General features: G+C 38.7%; 3 protein-coding genes across 3 annotated transcripts; 2 read left to right on the top strand and 1 right to left on the bottom strand.

The window, feature by feature from the left end:
- The first annotated feature begins 3165 nt into the window (after positions 1–3165).
- On the top strand, positions 3166–5620 carry LOC137740078 (protein LEAD-SENSITIVE 1). Its single transcript, XM_068479878.2, has 2 exons — positions 3166–3505; positions 4770–5620. Exons 1-2 carry the CDS (start codon positions 3412–3414, stop codon positions 5438–5440), a joined length of 765 nt encoding a protein of 254 aa, XP_068335979.2. The 5' UTR covers positions 3166–3411; the 3' UTR covers positions 5441–5620.
- Positions 5621–5772: 152 nt separating this feature from the next.
- Positions 5773–7996, bottom strand: LOC137740079 (uncharacterized). The gene is made up of 2 exons (XM_068479879.2): positions 7746–7996; positions 5773–6009 (listed from the first exon to the last, which is right to left on the bottom strand). Exons 1-2 carry the CDS (start codon positions 7968–7970, stop codon positions 5941–5943), a joined length of 294 nt encoding a protein of 97 aa, XP_068335980.1. The 5' UTR covers positions 7971–7996; the 3' UTR covers positions 5773–5940.
- Positions 7997–15305: 7309 nt separating this feature from the next.
- LOC137739715 (uncharacterized) lies at positions 15306–16353 on the top strand. The gene has a single exon (XM_068479394.2). It carries the CDS (start codon positions 15407–15409, stop codon positions 16019–16021), a length of 615 nt encoding a protein of 204 aa, XP_068335495.2. The 5' UTR covers positions 15306–15406; the 3' UTR covers positions 16022–16353.
- The last annotated feature ends 1851 nt before the right edge of the window (positions 16354–18204 follow it).

Raw genomic sequence — 18204 nt, 5'->3', positions numbered from 1 at the left:
AACAATATGTACGATAAAAAGGAAAAGATCCACTTACCTGGAGTCCATGCTATGATTCTCTAGCGCACACATCGAGGCGTCCTGAATGATTGGTCCCTATGACCAATTATCAAATCACATCTCAGAACTCTTATCTGAAGAATACGTAATTCACATAAAACACAACCTCAACGACATTCTAAAATAGTTTGATACCCATTGACCACAAGTCAACCGTCGATCAAAGATCGACGGTAGGGTTTACAACCCTGTATAACTTGACCCGGAAGATCCGCATATCAGATTTCCAATCCACAACTCCCAACGATCCACAATATGTTTCTAGAATAACATACTAAAATTTCATTACGATCCAACGGTCAGATCTCCGCCAATTGCCTAAAACAAGTGGCCATGAACATTTATTTTACTAACTTACAAATCCAATTCAGGAAGATCCGTAAGTCGGATTCCCGATCCATAAATTCCTATGATCTTTAAATATTACGTATTATAATGTATCCAATTTTGATGACGATCCAACGGTCGGATCATCGATTCACATTTTTATCAAGTAACGTATCGTAACGAATTTAGGTTCCAACTATCAACCTACGTCATTCAAATGACAAAACTGAAATCAAAACATTCGACATAGCCTAAAAATAGCATTGGCGGCTTACTGGCCACGCGCCGCCGCGGGTGGCGGTCGGCCGTCCCGACTTGCCGGAAAATCCAACTATTTCCAAAAATTCTCAAACTTCACAGAAATGAAGATCTCAGTGAGTGGAGCAACTTTCATACCTGCCACGAAGTCCAAAAGTGGACGGAAGATGGTCAATTTTGCCTACGAAGCCGGCGGGTGCCTAAAACTTCCCGACGTCGATTCGTCGTCTACGGTGGTCCAACGGGGTCAAGGTTGGTTGGGTTTTGCTCCTGGGATGATGGGCTACAAAGCCCAAGTGGTGGCATCGGCCATTGCTTTGCCGATTTGCCGGAAAATCGAAAAGGGTGGCCGGAGCACCATTGATTTTCGTCAACTTTCGTGGCCTCAAACCGCCCCATACCATGGTTAATCAAGGTGGTTCTTGGGTGGGTTTTGTAGAGGGGAATGAGAGCTTCAAGATGGTGGTGGTAGCATCGAAAAAATCCACCGGAGTTGGCCGGAATTGGCCTTGGAAGATGGACTCGCGGTGGTGCGGGTATGGGTGCACGGGAAGCTCTCTTCCCCTTTTTTTTTTTTTTTTTTTTTTTTTTCTTTCTTTTTGATTGGCTGCAAGCTTCACTTTTATTTTCTAATTGGTTCCTTGTCGCTTTAATTTAATTGGTCCACTAATCCCACAAGGTGGGAATTCAAATATTTAAATAACCAATTTCAAACGTCCATAAGTATACCGTTATAATCCGGACTCGCAAACGGATTTCGCCTATACGTTCGTACCAAAAAGTACTACGAGGATATGCTTAAAGAATAAGTCTCACATCTCTCAAGTCGATGGTCAACGGAAGTCAAAGTCCTTGCCTCTAGGGCAATTTCGTAAATTCACGCTTTTAAAATAAAATAAAAACGTAAAATTTGGAACGGGTTGTCACATGCTATATGCACATTATATTGTAACAAATTTCCTATAATCTAGCCTTTTGATTACACTCTCCTCTATTAGAGATAATTGTAAAAAAAAAAAAAAAAGTGGGTTAGATTCAATTTATTTTCACAATAATGCTACAATTTAACAATAATTATCTACGATTGAAGATATTTTCTTTCCAAAATAGTTTAAAATATTTTTAAATCCCTCAAAATCAAACGTACCGAAATGAGTTTTTCTTTTCGTACGTTAAGAGAAAATAGGATTGAAAATAGTATAAATGTACCAATGCACAATGTGTACAAAATAAAACGTACCAAAATAAAAATAATGTACCAATATTAATAATATATATCAAATCAAACGTACCAAAATCGCAAATAAACGTACCAATTAATGATTTTTGTAAATTCAAACGTACCCGCAAATAATATATACGTAATATATTATACCTAATAATAATTCGTCAACAACTATACTTAAAAAAACAACAAAAAAAATATATACATAATTTCACAAAAAAATTGAAAATTACATGAGCTTTTATGTTGATCACCATGTGACATCCCACATCGCCCAGGGGAGTGATCCTTATATGTATATTCTCATCCCTACCTAGCACGAGGCCTTTTGGGAGCTCACTGGCTTCGGGTTCCGTAGGAACTCCGAAGTTAAGCGAGAAGGGGGCTAGAGCACTCCCAGGATGGGTGACCCATTGGGAAGTTGCTCGTGAGTTCCCAAAAACAAAACCGTGAGGGCATGGTCGGGGCCCAAAGCGGACAATATCGTGCTACGGTGGTGGAGCGGGCCCGGGAAGTGGTCCCCCCCGGGTCGGGATGTGACAATTTGGTATCAGAGCCTAACCCTGGTCGTGACAATTGGTATCAGAGTCTAACCCTGACCGCGTGTGTGCCGACGAAGATGCCGGGCCCCTAAAGGGGGTGGATTGTGACATCCCACATCGCCTAGGGGAGTGATCCTTATATGTATATTCCCATCCCTACCTAGCACGAGGCCTTTTGGGAGCTCACTGGCTTCGGGTTCCGTAGGAACTCCGAAGTTGAGCGAGAAGGAGGCTTAAGCAATCCCATGATGGGTGACCCACTGGGAAGTTGCTCGTGAGTTCCCAAAAACAAAACCGTGAGGGCGTGGTCGGGGCCCAAAGCGGACAATATCGTGCTACGGTGGTGGAGCAGGCCCCGGGCCGGGATGTGACACACCAACTATTTGAAAAAGAAAAAACCATTTGAAAAAAAAATAATATTAAATGTTTGCATAAAAAGCATATTTTTAAGAAGAGAAAAAATAGTTTAACTACTAAAATCTCCACTAAATAAGGAAAAGTGCATCCTGCAGGTAAAATGATAAATTCAAAATTTATTTTAATTTTAAAAAATAAATGTGACTATTGGTTAAAACGCTTTAATCAAAATTTAAAAAGACATAAATGTTTAATCTAAATGATATAGAAAAAACGTAAAAAATTCCAATTTTCCCAAAAAAAAAATACCGATAAACTGTAGTATAAAGCGGCGTATTCATGACTTAAACATACTAAAGGATATCGAAATCTAGAAAAACCGAAAAAACCGAAAACAAAAAAGTTTGGAAAAAAAAAAAAGAACTGAAAAATAACGCAACATTGCCTTTATAATTACGTCGGGAGAATTAAATCAACGGAAAAAGGAAGGGAATTGTTATTAGGCCAATTACAGTTCCCAAAAAAAAGACTTGGGTCTTCGCCGTTTCAGTTTTCTTCTTCCGAATTGGGGATAAATTGAGTTTTCGCCATTTCGTATCCAGTTCCACATCTTTACAGTATCGATCGATCGAGAGAGAAGGAATGGGAGTGCTGTCGAACAAGATTGAGAGGGATCTTCTGAAACCTGGAGATCACATCTATTCATGGCGCCACGCGTACCTCTATTCCCACCACGGTTCTCCTTTTCTCCTTTCTCTCCTTTTAATTATTTTAATTTTTATGTGTTTATTCATTTATTTGCATATCAGGAATTGTTTGTTGATGCTTTTCCGCTTTTTGTTTCTGGGTCTGTTTTTCCTTCACTTAAGTATCAAAAGATTGGATTTTTATTGTTAGTTTCTGGGTCTGTTTTTCGTACTAGATCTTTCTGTCTGATCAGTGATCACAGTAAGATTAGTTCCTGAATCCACAGTTCAATAGCCTACTAGTACTATCTGAAAATTTCAATCATTTCTACTACTTTTTGTTGTTGTTAATTAGTGGGATCGTATAATTTGCGGAAACTGTTGTGTGCGTGTGGACATGGCTGCAGGCGACAATGGGTTGCTGTTTATATATATTTGTATGTGAATGTTGCTAGTAAGTATTGTTCAAGTAGGGGTATTGGTTTAAATTCAGCTTAAGTGGAAGAGGAAAATTCGAATAGCAAGTCAGGCGAAAACGAAGGACAGAAAAAAAATAATGATTCTTTAACCTTGAGGAAGTTAAGTTTTGTTATCAGACTGAAATGGTTTGAGACATCATTGAGTTTACAGTCAAGCAATTTGCACGGTTAGTCACTGGATCAGCATATTCACCACTACTTAGAAATTGTGATTAGAAGAATGTCGATCGAAATGATTTTTCTTTAACTTGGAAGCAGTTATTTTGGTTATTGGTGACTGCAATGAGTTTACAGTAGAGCAATTTGTATAGTTATTCAATTGTCAGTGGATCAGCGGCTTTTACTGATTATGAAATCCCTAGTTCTAATCGTCAATTGATTGCATTGCTGGTATGAGTCGTGATTAAAAGAATGTTATTGATCAATGTGGACGTACGGTATGCATTATTTTTTTTGGGTCAGTCTCCCTCTGGCACACACTTATACACAAGAATACTCTGGGGTTGGACTTTTGGAATATGATTCCATTATTTAGATTGAGAGGGCGAATTAGGAGAATTGAGTGGTTTTGTTGAAGTTATATATTCCATTTGGAGCATGTACTGAAGGAGTCCTCACATCTTAGTTCTCTACCTATGTGTCTGTAGTTTTGATGATTTTTTTGAAAACTTGCGCAGTTTAGTTTTCTTTCATCCATAGTTTTTCTTCTTTGTACTTCCATCAGTTTTCGTTATTGTATGAGGACAACTTTTGTGTATTTTACTTTTAAATCCTGCATTTAATTCACCTTGGAAGGCATGGCATTGCTGATCGTTTATCTGCTATGTGATCTCAGGGATATACGTTGGTGAAGGAAAGGTTATTCACTTCACTCGAGGAGCTGGCCAGGAAACTGGCACCGGAACTGTGTTAGATCGCTTCCTTCTAAGCAGCTCTCCATCCCATTCTTCGGACAATCCCTGCCCAAACTGCGGAGACCAATCGACACTTGATGGTGTCATCTCTTCTTGCATAGATTGTTTTCTATCAGGCGGTGATCTTTACCTCTTTGAATATGGTGTCAATCCAGTTTTCTTTATTGCCAAACCTAGAGGGGGTACCTGTACCCTTGCCCGGTCTGACCCACCCGAAGATGTCCTTCATCGCGCTTCTTTCCTTCTGCAGAATGGTTTTGGTAGTTATGACATTTTCAAAAACAACTGTGAAGACTTTGCTATATATTGCAAAACAGGTTTGCTTGTGTTCACTAGCATTAGTGTGGGCAGGAGTGGACAGGCAGCCTCCATTGTAGCTGCCGCAACAGCTGTTGTTTCTTCACCGCTTCGCTTTTTGACTACCAGTTTTACTGGTCTGGGTGTTGTAGGCTGTGGCATGTATTGCATTAGTAGATTTGTTTCTGATATCGGAATACGCCGAGATGTTAAGAAAGTACCGGTGGAGAGACTGATTACCCCCTGTGCCCTAGACGAGTCAGTGGTTGCAACTGAAGTGCTCAAGAAAGAATAATTTGTGTGCATAAACCGAATTCGTATGGCTTCAAAAGTCGAATATTTTGGTTGTATTATACATTGATTGTTGAGTGTTGGTATTAGTAGTTTATAATTGCTTGTATTTTTCGCGGTTGTGACGATAACGGTGAATGATATATTCATTCGTTGGTTTATGTATTTTGCTTTGATTTGTTCACTTGGTGTACTTTGTTCATCCCTCTGTTTTTTGCTACATTTATATCATGCCCATGAAATGCCCTGTAAATTTGGTGCGAAAATCACTGATGCGAGAAACGAAACAAGTTCGCTATTCTTGCAGCAAACTTAAGAACTTTCACAACCAACCTCTTACCGTCGACAAATATTGTAAGCTGTTATTTAATCATATAATTACATGTACAGATACAAATACAGGGATGACAACAAAATCTGTTGTGTTACAAGAAAGTACACAATCAATCAACATCCAAAAACTGAATGATATACCAAATGTTAATCCAACAATGAAATCTCCAGCTAGTAAGGCCAAATACTACCGCCGCCTGGCTTTTTTACGAGAATCTGACTGTATTCCGGCCTCGATGTCTGCAGTTTACACATTCAAATGTTAAGATCTAAAACTTTTAACCATTTAAATTGAACATTTACCAGGCCCTCTTGAAATGTGTAATATAGAAGAGATTAAGGAATGAACTCCAAGATCATTACATGGGTACATAAGAAGGATTTGCAAGTGACACCTTCCAAGTAGGGATTTCAAATCCCTCTCACATGGCTTTGTAATGGTCATGGAGAGTTTTTTGTAATGCCGTCGTCCCTCCTATTCAACTTTTTTGATCAACTAATAACTTCCCATCAATCCCTTGGAACTTGGAAATCCCTTAACCCGAAAATCGCCTAAAGTGAATCTTTATATCATCAAATCATAATATTATTGGTATGTGATAGTCTTTATCAAGGGTTTCTCACCCCAAGTTTATTTATGTTGTCTAAATAATGCAAGGTAGTAACCCAGCAAACATCAACTGCAATCAATTACTCTAGCAGCTTAATCATCATCCACTGAGGAAATTAAGGATTAATCATCATCCATTGCTGAAATTAAGGATTAATTTCAAATTTCTAGAAAAAGGTGATTAGCGTAAACAATCTTAGACTTAGCATGAATAGACAAAAAACCACCCACAAAGAAATCAATTTGTTATGAAGCTTCTATTCAATGGGATGTTTGGGCCTTAAATGCATCCTTGGTTTCAGATTAATGCAATCTAATTGGCATATACTGATATTTAGTTCTATCTTTGGAGGGTCTTTCTTTCTACTTGTTAACTAATGGAACTAGAAGGCATTTTGCGCCACAACGTGAAGGGGTAAATGAGTATGTTGTGTGAACTTCGGAATGGAGAATTCTTCTCTGGGTTTTGTTTACTCCTATTTAACTGCAATGATTCTATGACCAAATCAGATTTTGGCTAAGCTGTATTAGGTACAGGTTTCGACAGGTTGACCAGGGTATTTTGCTTTGACTATGCACTTGCAATTAACTTTTGGCACTAAACCAAAACCATTTTTTTGGTTCTTTCTTTTACTACTTAGCTTCCTAGAAATGCATAAACCTTAGATTCCTTTCTTACTTATGTTAAACCTTCATTTCAGCTACATTCATGAGAGGCTTGCTATTTCTAAACTACATAACCCCCATATAACAGACTGCGACTGCAATCCCTCGAAACAAGAGTGCTGGGGGTCAAAAGATTGATTCGGGGGTAAGTCCCGCAGAAATAAGCAAAAGCTGAACCTTTCTTTTTAAAAGTTACTTAATCTGTTATACAAGCGATGTCGGGGCAGGGGGACTTGAACATAGGATCTCAGGTGCAAGGGTAAACGCTCTTAACCACTTTGAGATACAAACCCTTGCCCTTTAGTAGCACTTCTCTCTCCGAATAGGTCCCAAATTCGAATACCCCTATCCCTATTGATTATAAAAAACTACTAGCAAACCCTTGGTTAATAATTTAAACGTTTTCGGTTCTATAATTATGTGCTCTTACATTACATCAAATATCCAGAACAGTTTTGCCCTATTCAATCAGCAAGAGTTAAAAAAATTCAAGGATTTGTATAATTTGTTCGTCCCTAAAATTAACATATCACATGAGGTGATTAATTATATGAACCGAATCAATTTCAAGAAAATTAAAATTGCATAATTAACGAAATTAACATAATATAATGACAATTAGGAAATCAAAATCCAAAAATAAAGAATCCAAGGAAAGAATCAGAAGAAAAATTGAGAAAAAGACGAATTGGGAACTTACGAGATCTTTGAAAATGATGAAAGCGATTACGAAGAAAAGAACAAAGAGGATTTCGAACTCGGCGAATCGAAAGAACCGAAAGACCGACTTGACGCCCCCAGTCAATGCGGCCTCGTTCGAATTCCGGCTGCTGACTCGTTTCGCCATCGTTGCAGTGGTGGCTCTGTATCGTGTGCCTTCGTTTACCTTGGTAGTTGGTAGTAAAGGGGTTCGCGAGGATGGCATTGATTTTGTCCAGTTTCCTTTTAAATTAATAAAAGAAAAATACAGAAAAGTCAGATTCAGATAAAAAGTAAAACAGAATATTAGTCAATGTGCAAATTTAGCTTATTCTTGTTGTAAAATCGACAGTGTGTGTGCAGTGGAATAAGACACAAAATTTACGAGGTTCCTCTACAGTCAGTGTGACTGGAGTACGTCCTCGGGCAGCAGTAGTGCTTTCATTATAATTTGGAATAATAAGAGTACAAAGATAACTCTATTTATTCTCTCCTCTCCTCTTCCTCTCTTTCTTTCTCTGCTCTTTTTCTTTTTTCTCTTTTATCTTTTCTGTTACACGAAAACATATGGAGTGCTCTATTTATAGAGCAACTCCATATTGATGCATTAACTGCATATTGAAATTTGTAACGCGTCTTCTGACAGCACAATTCATTTTCGACTTTCATTTTCTACAAATGGAACTGTGGGCATTCATTGCCCATGAGACTTTTCAACACTCCCCCTTGGATGCCCACATATCAACATGAGTTGCCTCGTTAAGATCTCGATCTATTTTTGGATGCTCCCCCTTGATGAGTATCTCCCCCTGATTTCAAATTATTTAGGCTGATCATTAATCCTGCTGCTTTAGTCATTTAGCGGTGATAGTTGCCGAATGAGGTGTTTCACTTGTTGTTAACTTTCCACAGACTTGTTCTTGAACTGGGTTTGAGGGCCTTCTGCTAGACTTCTTCCAAAGGTCTGAATTTACCTATTTTATTTGGAACTGAATTTGATTCAAGGATGGTGGACACTTGATCTTGAATCGTACTTATGATTTCTTCAAAGACCGTCTAGGCTTGATCTTGAATGAAATTGGACCATGAAGAGCTTCATGTGATAAGTGATCTTAGACTTTGTCGGGGATGAACTGACATGTGTTTGTTGTGGTTGTCTCCACATGCTTCAATGTATCATTTTCACTTGCCTTACTTGCTCCCCTTGCAGAAGTGGTATTTTCCTTATGCAGGTTTGGCATCTTCTCGTGTAGTATTTGTCCTCTGATACAGGAGTGGGATGCAAACCTGGTATTTGAATGGACCATCACTTCTTGGTGGCAACGCAAGTTTGAGTGGAGGTTCCGACATATTGCTTTCTCTGTCCTTGTCTTGGCAGGTAAGAACAAGGACAAAGGAAAGGACAGGGAGATTGCATGATATGAGATACTCTTGCTCTCGTCCCTGATGATATGAGATACTCTTACTCTGGTATGACTTGTTTGTAAAGGTATTCTCGGAGAGGAAGAAAACTGAGTATTTCGAGATACTTCGTGAAATATGCATTCTCGGAGATGAGGAAGAGTTAGATATTTTTCAGTTATGCCTTGCCATGAAGGACAGAGGTTGAATATATATGGATTTCCCAATAGCAGGTAGTAGTGCTGTGCCTTTACTCTTGTCAGCAACTGTGGTGTAATTAGAACAGTAAGATTCACGCGTTTTCAACTTTATCAGAGATCTTTGACAAAGTTGCACGTGATATCCAAGAGCTGAGATTGCGTCTGAGAAAATGTTGACAAACATCATGCAGAGAAATCCGGCTTTTGAAATTTGAAAATCGGTGTCTCTTCGATTTTTGAATAAGTGGTCATGTTGCCCCTCCTTTTATAGAGATATCAATTTTGTTCAGAAACACTCAGAAAATTGTTGCCTGCAGAAATTTCCCTTTCTTGCACTTCTGAGATTTTATCTGACTTCCTTCATCATTTCTGAAAATGGCTTGCCCATCTAACATTTGCTTAGATTTGAGTCTCAGGATTGATACAGGCGAGCAGCGTCAGGATAACATATGGCGCCCGTCCTTCTCATCTTCTAATGGTCCTCTTACGGTTGGGGACTCTGTGATGAAGGATAACATAACTGCTACAGTGGTAGCCAGGAATCTTCTCACTCCAAAGGACAACAGAATCCTTTCAAACCGGTCTGATGAGGCAGCCGTTCAAGACTCATTGGCTCTCAGTGTTCAATGTGCGGGCTCTGTATCCAATATGGGCCAGCGCTTACTTGCTCGAACTCACCAAGTTGAATCATTAATGGCTGAGGTGGCAAGTCTTAAACAAGAGATTAGAGGGCTTAAGCATGAGAATAAAGTGTTACACATGCTTGCAAATAATTACTCTACGAGCATGAAAAGAAAGCTCGACCAGCTACTGGAATCCGAAGGTCGGACTCAAAATGACAATCGGGGGTTCGAGTCTTTATTCCAAAGACATCCATTGTCTTAGCTGTCTGGAGTTTCACCAAGTATTGAGACTCCAAATAATCAACTTCTGGTGTCTTCCCCTTCTAGGGTACTTCCGAGTACTGAGGCTTCACATGAGTAACCTTTGTGAAGGTTCCTTTTTGTTTGTTTGTTTTAACTCATGTGTATATAATTGCTCGGAGATATTAATATATAAGCTTTATTTCATTCAGTGTATTGTGTTAAATACAATAAAGCATATATTTCACTAAGATGTGGTACTTCTGGACCAAATATCAATTTATCTTTACCCCTCGCGAAGATAAATGATCATTCTTAGTGTATTAATTATTTGAGTATTCAACTCATAATCTTCAATTCATATGATTCTTTAATGTCGTAAACATCATGGATAAAATTCGTGTTGGCATATTGTTCGATTCTGCAGTTCGAGACAATATTTCTCTCAACACTTTATAATCTTTCTTGACTCTTCAGGAGTCCCAATTTAATATCATCAACTCTTGCAAGAGATTTTAGTATGTTGCAACAATACCATAATGGAAGTACTCACTAAGGCAATTTATACCATTCATTGGTATTGAGTACATAATTTATGCTTTACCCTTCCGGGGCTTTCTTCAAGCAATTTGAATCCTTCAGGGATTTTCTACATTTCATGACACATTTTCCTCTAGAATTTATACAGAGCAATTTGCTTCCATGTATATTTGAAGGATTTATTTATGGAGATATTATGTGGGCGACTCATAACCCTTCATATATAATTCTCCATTCATATGAACTCGTTTCCAACCCTGTGTCTTATCATATGAGTGTATTTCACGGTATTACAAATGCCCATATGTAACCTTCTAGGTTCAACATCTTTTGGCTATTTGTATTGTATCCAAGTATATAGGTATATTTTTCCACGTTCTTACAAAATTATAATGGATTTGCCTTTATCCATTTTTAGCCCATAATTTTGTTGATGGAAAAAAAACGGGACTCAATATCACCACAGCTCATTGATGAATTTAGTAGCTACTGGTAAAAACCAAAATTACCATTGGTTATCATCAATCTGTGATCCCACATTCTCATGTGCATGCGCATGCATAAAAGTTTTTCATTTCTTTTGGGATATCCATTGCTTCTTCAAGGGCATTACACTATCTCTTCTAGGATAGTCATAATTTAGAGAATGCGGATCATAACCTCCTTTTGAGCGTTATAGAGCTTGGATTTTAATCTCCACTTCGGGAGTTGAGTCATTAGAACCTATACGTCTATCATGCTTCATGCATGAGACATCAATACTCTCATGTCTGCGGATTGACCTTTTCGGGACAAGTATCCTTGCAACAACTGTCATGCTTCTGGCATGCGACAGTTATGCAATAGTTCAGTAGTGCCATATTTTTCTTCTTTCGAAGGACTGAACCTTTTGAGTCTGAGGGTCTGCCACGCTTCAGGCGTGCAACAGATAAATCATTTGCTGCCATATTATTTTGTCCAACAGGGACATTAATTCTTGTAGGCACATTTGCAGCAAGCATATGTGATTTTATCACTTTCGTTTCATCATTAAATGCATCTAGCATTTGATTTGCATATCGTTGCATCATTCAATTATTCTCACTTCGTTTGTAAATTGATTGCTTCATGAATCAAAATAAGACAAATTCTCTTCGTTCTTCTGGAACGGTTTTTTCTTATCATTCTTTTGGAATGATATTTGTTCATCGTTTTTCTAAAACGAAGTTATTTTCTCCCCCTAACGGCAGGAAAATTGTCTTATCAAAATGACAGTCCGCAAACCACGCGGTAAATATATCCCCAGTCAAGGGTTTTAAATATTGAATGATAGATGATGTCCAACATCAATGCCTAATCCGCAATGATGCTTCATTTTAGTATGTTGTGGCAGTGCAATAGGCACATAGATAACACAACCAAAAACTCGTAAATGTATAATGTTTGGCTGGTTCCCAAACACGAGTTGTACTAAGAAGTATTGATGGTTATCAACAGGTCTCAACCAAATCAATAATGTATCATGTAAAATGACATGTACCCATGTAAAAAACTGGCAATTTTATTTTCATCAGCAGAACGCGGGTAATCAATTTCATCCGCTTAATAAATGCTTCTGCTAAACCATTTTTGAGTATGGACATAAGGAACTTCTGGTCCTTATTTAATAGTCTGCAGACTGAGACTCTTATGACTTTTATTACAATTAAGTTGAGGCACTGCGGCACTTCAAACTTAAGGTACTTATCAAGGAACTTCATGTCCTGATCTTTTTGTTTGATGGAACTTCAGGTCCAATCATTTTTATTTTATGAGGATCAAGAAACTGCAGGTTCTGATCTGATCAAGGAACTTCGGGTCCAGTATGTACTCATCGTAACAAAAAGAAGTACAATAAATAAATTAAAGCAATAGGCGGTAATTCCAGCCATAATGAATAAATTGCATTTAAGTAAATAAAGCTTGTGACAATGGCTTTAATTTAGCACCATTCACATAAATCAAAACTTAAAGCAGTAGGCGGTAAAACCGTCCATGATAAATAAATTGCTTTAAAGGAAATAGAACTTGTGAAAGGGTTTTAAACCAACACCAATTCACATAAATAACAAGAAGTATCATACCTCCTTTTATTTATTATTTTTCTTTCTTTTTGTCAGCACTTATTAAAACCTGCAACATGGTGCTGTGCACCAACAGAAACCTATTTATGTTATGTTGACCAAATGGTGCCATGCACCATTCAAATCCTTTTTTTTTTTTTTTTATATATATATTTTTTCTTAGGTTGCAGTTAACATCTCCTTTTTTTTCTTCTTCATATGTGCCTTGCCATTCCATCAATCCCCCTTTTCTATTATTTTTCTTCCTTCTCTGTCTCTGCCAGTCTCGAAACACAAGGCCAGCTGGGTAGTTATGGAGGTTGCCCAAATTCAATTCAGAGACTGGCGTTGTTCTTGCATGACCCAGGGAACATGACATCGTTAAGCAAGAACCTCCTTACAGAGACATAGATGACAGTGGGGTTGACGGAGGCACAAGAGAGGGAGGTCTGTGTGGATTCATTCTTGCCATCACCATCTCAAACAACCAAGTATTCATGGGAGTTCTCAAGATCCGTCGAAAACAACGTGATCTGGGTTTCCAAGTCTGATGAGATTCTTCTGGATCTCTGGAAACCAGTTGTCAAGTACGAGTTTTCTCATCTCGTGACGACTTCAGGTCGTAAATTTCAATTCTCACTGGAATTCGGTGGGGCGCTTCTGGCGCAGTGGGAGAGACGAAAAATGGACATACCTTTTATTCTGTGAGATTTTAGATGACTGAGGTGAGAGGTGGATAGTGCTTTACCGGATTTATGGTGTTATGCTTTCCACTGACATGAGAGCTTTTCGTGCTGATAACGTGTTGTAAAATCGACAGTGTGTGTGCAGTGGAATAAGACACAAAATTTACGAGGTTCCTCTACAGTCAGTGTGACTGGAGTACGTCCTCGGGCAGCAGTAGTGCTTTCATTATAATTTGGAATAATAAGAGTACAAAGATAACTCTATTTATTCTCTCCTCTCCTCTTCCTCTCTTTCTTTCTCTGCTCTTTTTCTTTTTTCTCTTTTATCTTTTCTGTTACACGAAAACATATGGAGTGCTCTATTTATAGAGCAACTCCATATTGATGCATTAACTGCATATTGAAATTTGTAACGCGTCTTCTGACAGCACAATTCATTTTCGACTTTCATTTTCTACAAATGGAACTGTGGGCATTCATTGCCCATGAGACTTTTCAACAATTCTTACATTTTTGCCACATAACTAAATTTATTAAGGCATTCTACACTAAATTATATTAAACCTAAGTTTGATTTCTATAAGGCTCTCAGAGTATCTCGGAAAAAGTTAGTGTTATACCAATGCATTGAATGGAAATTACATTTTTACAGAGGGTCGGCAAATTTGAACGTGATATAATTTATTGAACTCATGAGTTCAATATATCAAATTCATGATTGTGGTATCAACATATTGAACTCACATTAATGTAGCATTTCTGTTACTTAGGAAGTCTGATTCTAATATATAGGTACCACATTCACTTGAACCATTGTGGAAAACCTAATATTATTATTGCAAGTTTGTTAGGCCTTCTATGTATATTAAACGCATATAGTAATCACACTTTTAGAGTAAGCCAAAACACTTGAGTGTGATGCTAATATATTGAAATCACACTAGCGTAGCATTGTTATAAGTATCAACTCAATCTGACTAATTCATATACAAATATCACACTCATGCAAATTACTATAATATAACCTTTCAACGAGTCGTGCTTGTGTTAATATGTTATCTTAATATGTTATCTTGTATCAACTTGTTAAGCTATCGACTGAAGAAATTCAAACTCGAACATGACTTTGTAACACATGTTAACAACTTCTTACTTTTGCCAAATAAAACTTGAAATTTCATCTCAAAGGAGGGAAAGATTGATAAAACCAAAAGATCCAATTATAATCTTCTAAAATGGTATTTTTGCTAGAGCTAGGTACCCCTATTTTTTTTTTTTTTTGTTGAAAGCGACTCAAAATTTGTTACAATTGGTTCTTGTCTCAATTTATTTGTTGAATGCATATCTCGCGAGGCGAATTTTCATAAACACTCAAGTTTTGGAGAGACTTTTCATTATAAGAGAACACGATTCAGTATATAAGTGTTACAAACTAATTTGTTAGAAACTTGAAATTTTTTTTTTAATTAATTGTTTTGTCATACTTCATCCAAACTGTGTTTCCGATGTTCTTCAAGTTTTGAGAACTCTATCAACAGGCTCCAAAATATAATTATGTTTTTGATGAAATCTCACATAATTCTATTCATAGATAAAGACTTAACATAACAGATACAAGTAAGTTTTTCAACACATTTCAATATTTTAGAGGATCAGACATCATTTGGGGTGTGACTATTATGTTGCTTTTGGAAATGTGCAATGAAAAATACTTATATGTAACTGAAAAGAAATTAATCAAATTTTTAATATGATGTAATTATTTGGACTTGTTGAGGGCAATATAAGTTAGGTAATTTGGTGCTACAGAGACCTGCTCAAAATCCCTAAATTGCCAGTTGCAACTTGAACGAACGAGAGGCTCTCCCTTTTCCTCTGTGCAGGTAAATCCATGGCGTCAACGAGTCAACGATCCCTCCTCCTCATCGCCCTCATCACCCTCTCCCTCTTCGCCATCTCCGCCACCGCATCAAGGCCCTGCAAAACCCTCTTCGTTTCCTCCTACTCCTTCTCCCTCCGCCGTCTCCCATCCTCCTCTTCCTCCTCCGGCTTCGTCACCGTCGTCACCGAAATCGGCCAGCTCCGCCCTGTACACATCCACCCTGCCCGCTCAGAAGACGTCTTCGTCCCACACCACCACCACCACCACCACCACGACAGCGAGAAGCGGACTCAGACGGCACCGCTCTTTCCCTTCATCGGAACGGCTTCTTCGTCGTCGTCCTACGACCTCAGCTCCCTGCGCGATCGCACCAAGGACATCCTTAGCGTCGTCGTTTCGCTGCTTTTCGGCGTTGGCTGCGGCGCGCTCACCGCCGCCACTATGTACCTGGCTTGGTCCGTCTTCATCAGTCGCCACGACGACAGCGGCTCCAGCTCTTTCGATGACGATTTCAAAGACTTCAGCCCGAAGAAGGTGGGTTATGTCAAGATTCCGGAGGTGACCGCTGACTCCGTTTCCCCACCACCGTCTACGGTCAAGGAAGCCGCCGCCGCCGCAGTGTGAATAGCGTCATGATGATGGCAAGTTGGTAATTCCATAAATACCTTATAATTAAACAAATGTGCCCCTTGGATGATGAGAAGTTTGTGACTGTGTTGTGGTTTGGTGATAAAATAAGCTTAAATCGTACGCCGTGGTCTGTATTTATCGAATTACTACTTAATTATTGTCCTCTCAGTCTTTTCCTATATAGTTTATCCAGATAGGACACATTTGAAATGTTGTTGTATTTCGTATTCGTTATATACGCAAGCAATTGTGTTGATGCTGCCGATGGATGGACACTGAACATGCTTATGCATAATGCAAATACACTGAAGATGTTGAGCATTAAACCCTTACTGCTAGAACATAACTTATTCTAGGGGGTTTTGTTAACTGTTTTAGCCTTCTACGGAATTGGCATTCTTCATAAGAATTGGGGATGGTCGGTTTTATGCGATGTCCCTAAGTTTCAATTTCCCACCCATGAATGTGTTCCTGGTTTATTGTCTTTCCTTCAGCTTCATATTGCTACACCACCGTGTAATTGTTTTTCATGGTGTAAATGTTGTGGGTTCTCTCTATTGATACCCATTGGGTAGTTGCTGTGATGAGTTTAGTTGTTCTTGAGCATTTTGTTGTTACAACTTGCATGATTGGGTTTTTGCCTTTGTTTTTGGTGGCAAATGTGCATTTTCTTTCTCGGCTATGTTTTCTGTCTTTGTTTCGTATGAAAAATTACATTATATTTGAAACATATGATCTATAACTGGCTGGGTTATTTAGTGGTTGTTAGTACTATGATTGGGAAGATCTGGTTGAGTCAGATAGCATAATTCAAATTGCGAAGAATATGTTACCGCAATAGCTTGGATTGTTTGATTTATCAATTCGTAGGCGATAGATGAGCATCTTAATGTGTTTGCAGTGAGCCTTCACTTAGTGATAGAGAATGAACTAGGGAGTTACAGGATGTGAGGGAGTTTAATAATGGGAGGTGGTGGTTCGTAACTATGAATGCTTATGGGTTATTTAAGTTGTAGCAAATATTGAACAAATTAGAGTCTTATATAGGTTGGAACACGGTAATTGATTGGTGTTATGTGGTAGATCGTTGTTGGGTTAGTTGGGTTATGGTGTCGAATGTGAAATATGAAGGCGGAGAGAATGAACAACAGATTGTTGGGTCATTAGAGATGGGTTATGGGTTGCAAGTGAATTATAATTGGAGAGGTTGAGTTGTGACCGTTGTGAAGGCAGATGATAGCTCTAATAATCGACGATTGTGGAAGGTACTTGTTAGCTAGACTGGTGTAATCGGTTAGCCTTCCTCTTGCAAGTAATCACGGTGTCCGTGAGTTTCACTCTTCCAGGTGATATTTCTGATATGAATTCGTGTCACATCCCTATCAAACCAATGAGACTTCAAATGCTTATCAATCGGAAGCGACAACAACATGATATCGTCCATGAACACATGCGACCTATCTCCAGCGACAAACTCAAAAACATCGCCATAGGCTTCGACTGAGCTACATCCCGGTACCTTTCTCACCATTTTCTCCTCCATTTACTTAGCATTGTGATAGACCCTATAAAAGAAGACGAGTCATAAGGGCAAATATGTAACAATTTCAGGGGGGCACATCCTAACTGAATGGCACTCGCAGGTTCTCTTTTCCATATGTTCTTCCCGATGACCTATCCGACAGCCGCATCCGAAGTAGTGATTCCCTTCCTCGCTCAGGAAAGTAAGAAGGAAAGGCATAAAAGCAAGTACTGCGAACCACATCGTCCCACTGGTTGGTGGAGGCGTACATGTTTGGAAGAAGAACATGCACTCCACCCTGCTCTAAACTTTTCCCAGACAAATGCTCGACCATTTATTTTTATAACTCAACATATCCATGAACTCCACAGGCATTGAGCAATGCAACCAAGACTTACGAGTCTGGTTCCACCGGCATCTTCCTCTCTACTTTCTTTGCCTCTTCTAGCATACCAGCTTGTCCTAGTAAATCCACCAAACAACCACAGTGCTGTACCTCGGGCCGTATCAGTGTTATACTTTCAAAGACTTGCAGTCCCGAATCCACCAAACCCATCCGACTGCAAGCACTCAATACGCATATGAACGTAACCATGGACTGCATGAGTGATGATGAAAGAATTGTTGGAAAATAATAAATTTGGAAATAGACTCA

The sequence above is a fragment of the Pyrus communis genome, chromosome 9, assembly GCF_041283825.1.
Source record: "Pyrus communis isolate YQ-2024b chromosome 9, ASM4128382v1, whole genome shotgun sequence".
Taxonomy (NCBI): domain Eukaryota; kingdom Viridiplantae; phylum Streptophyta; class Magnoliopsida; order Rosales; family Rosaceae; genus Pyrus; species Pyrus communis.
This window is presented reverse-complemented; position numbering and strand designations above follow the sequence as displayed.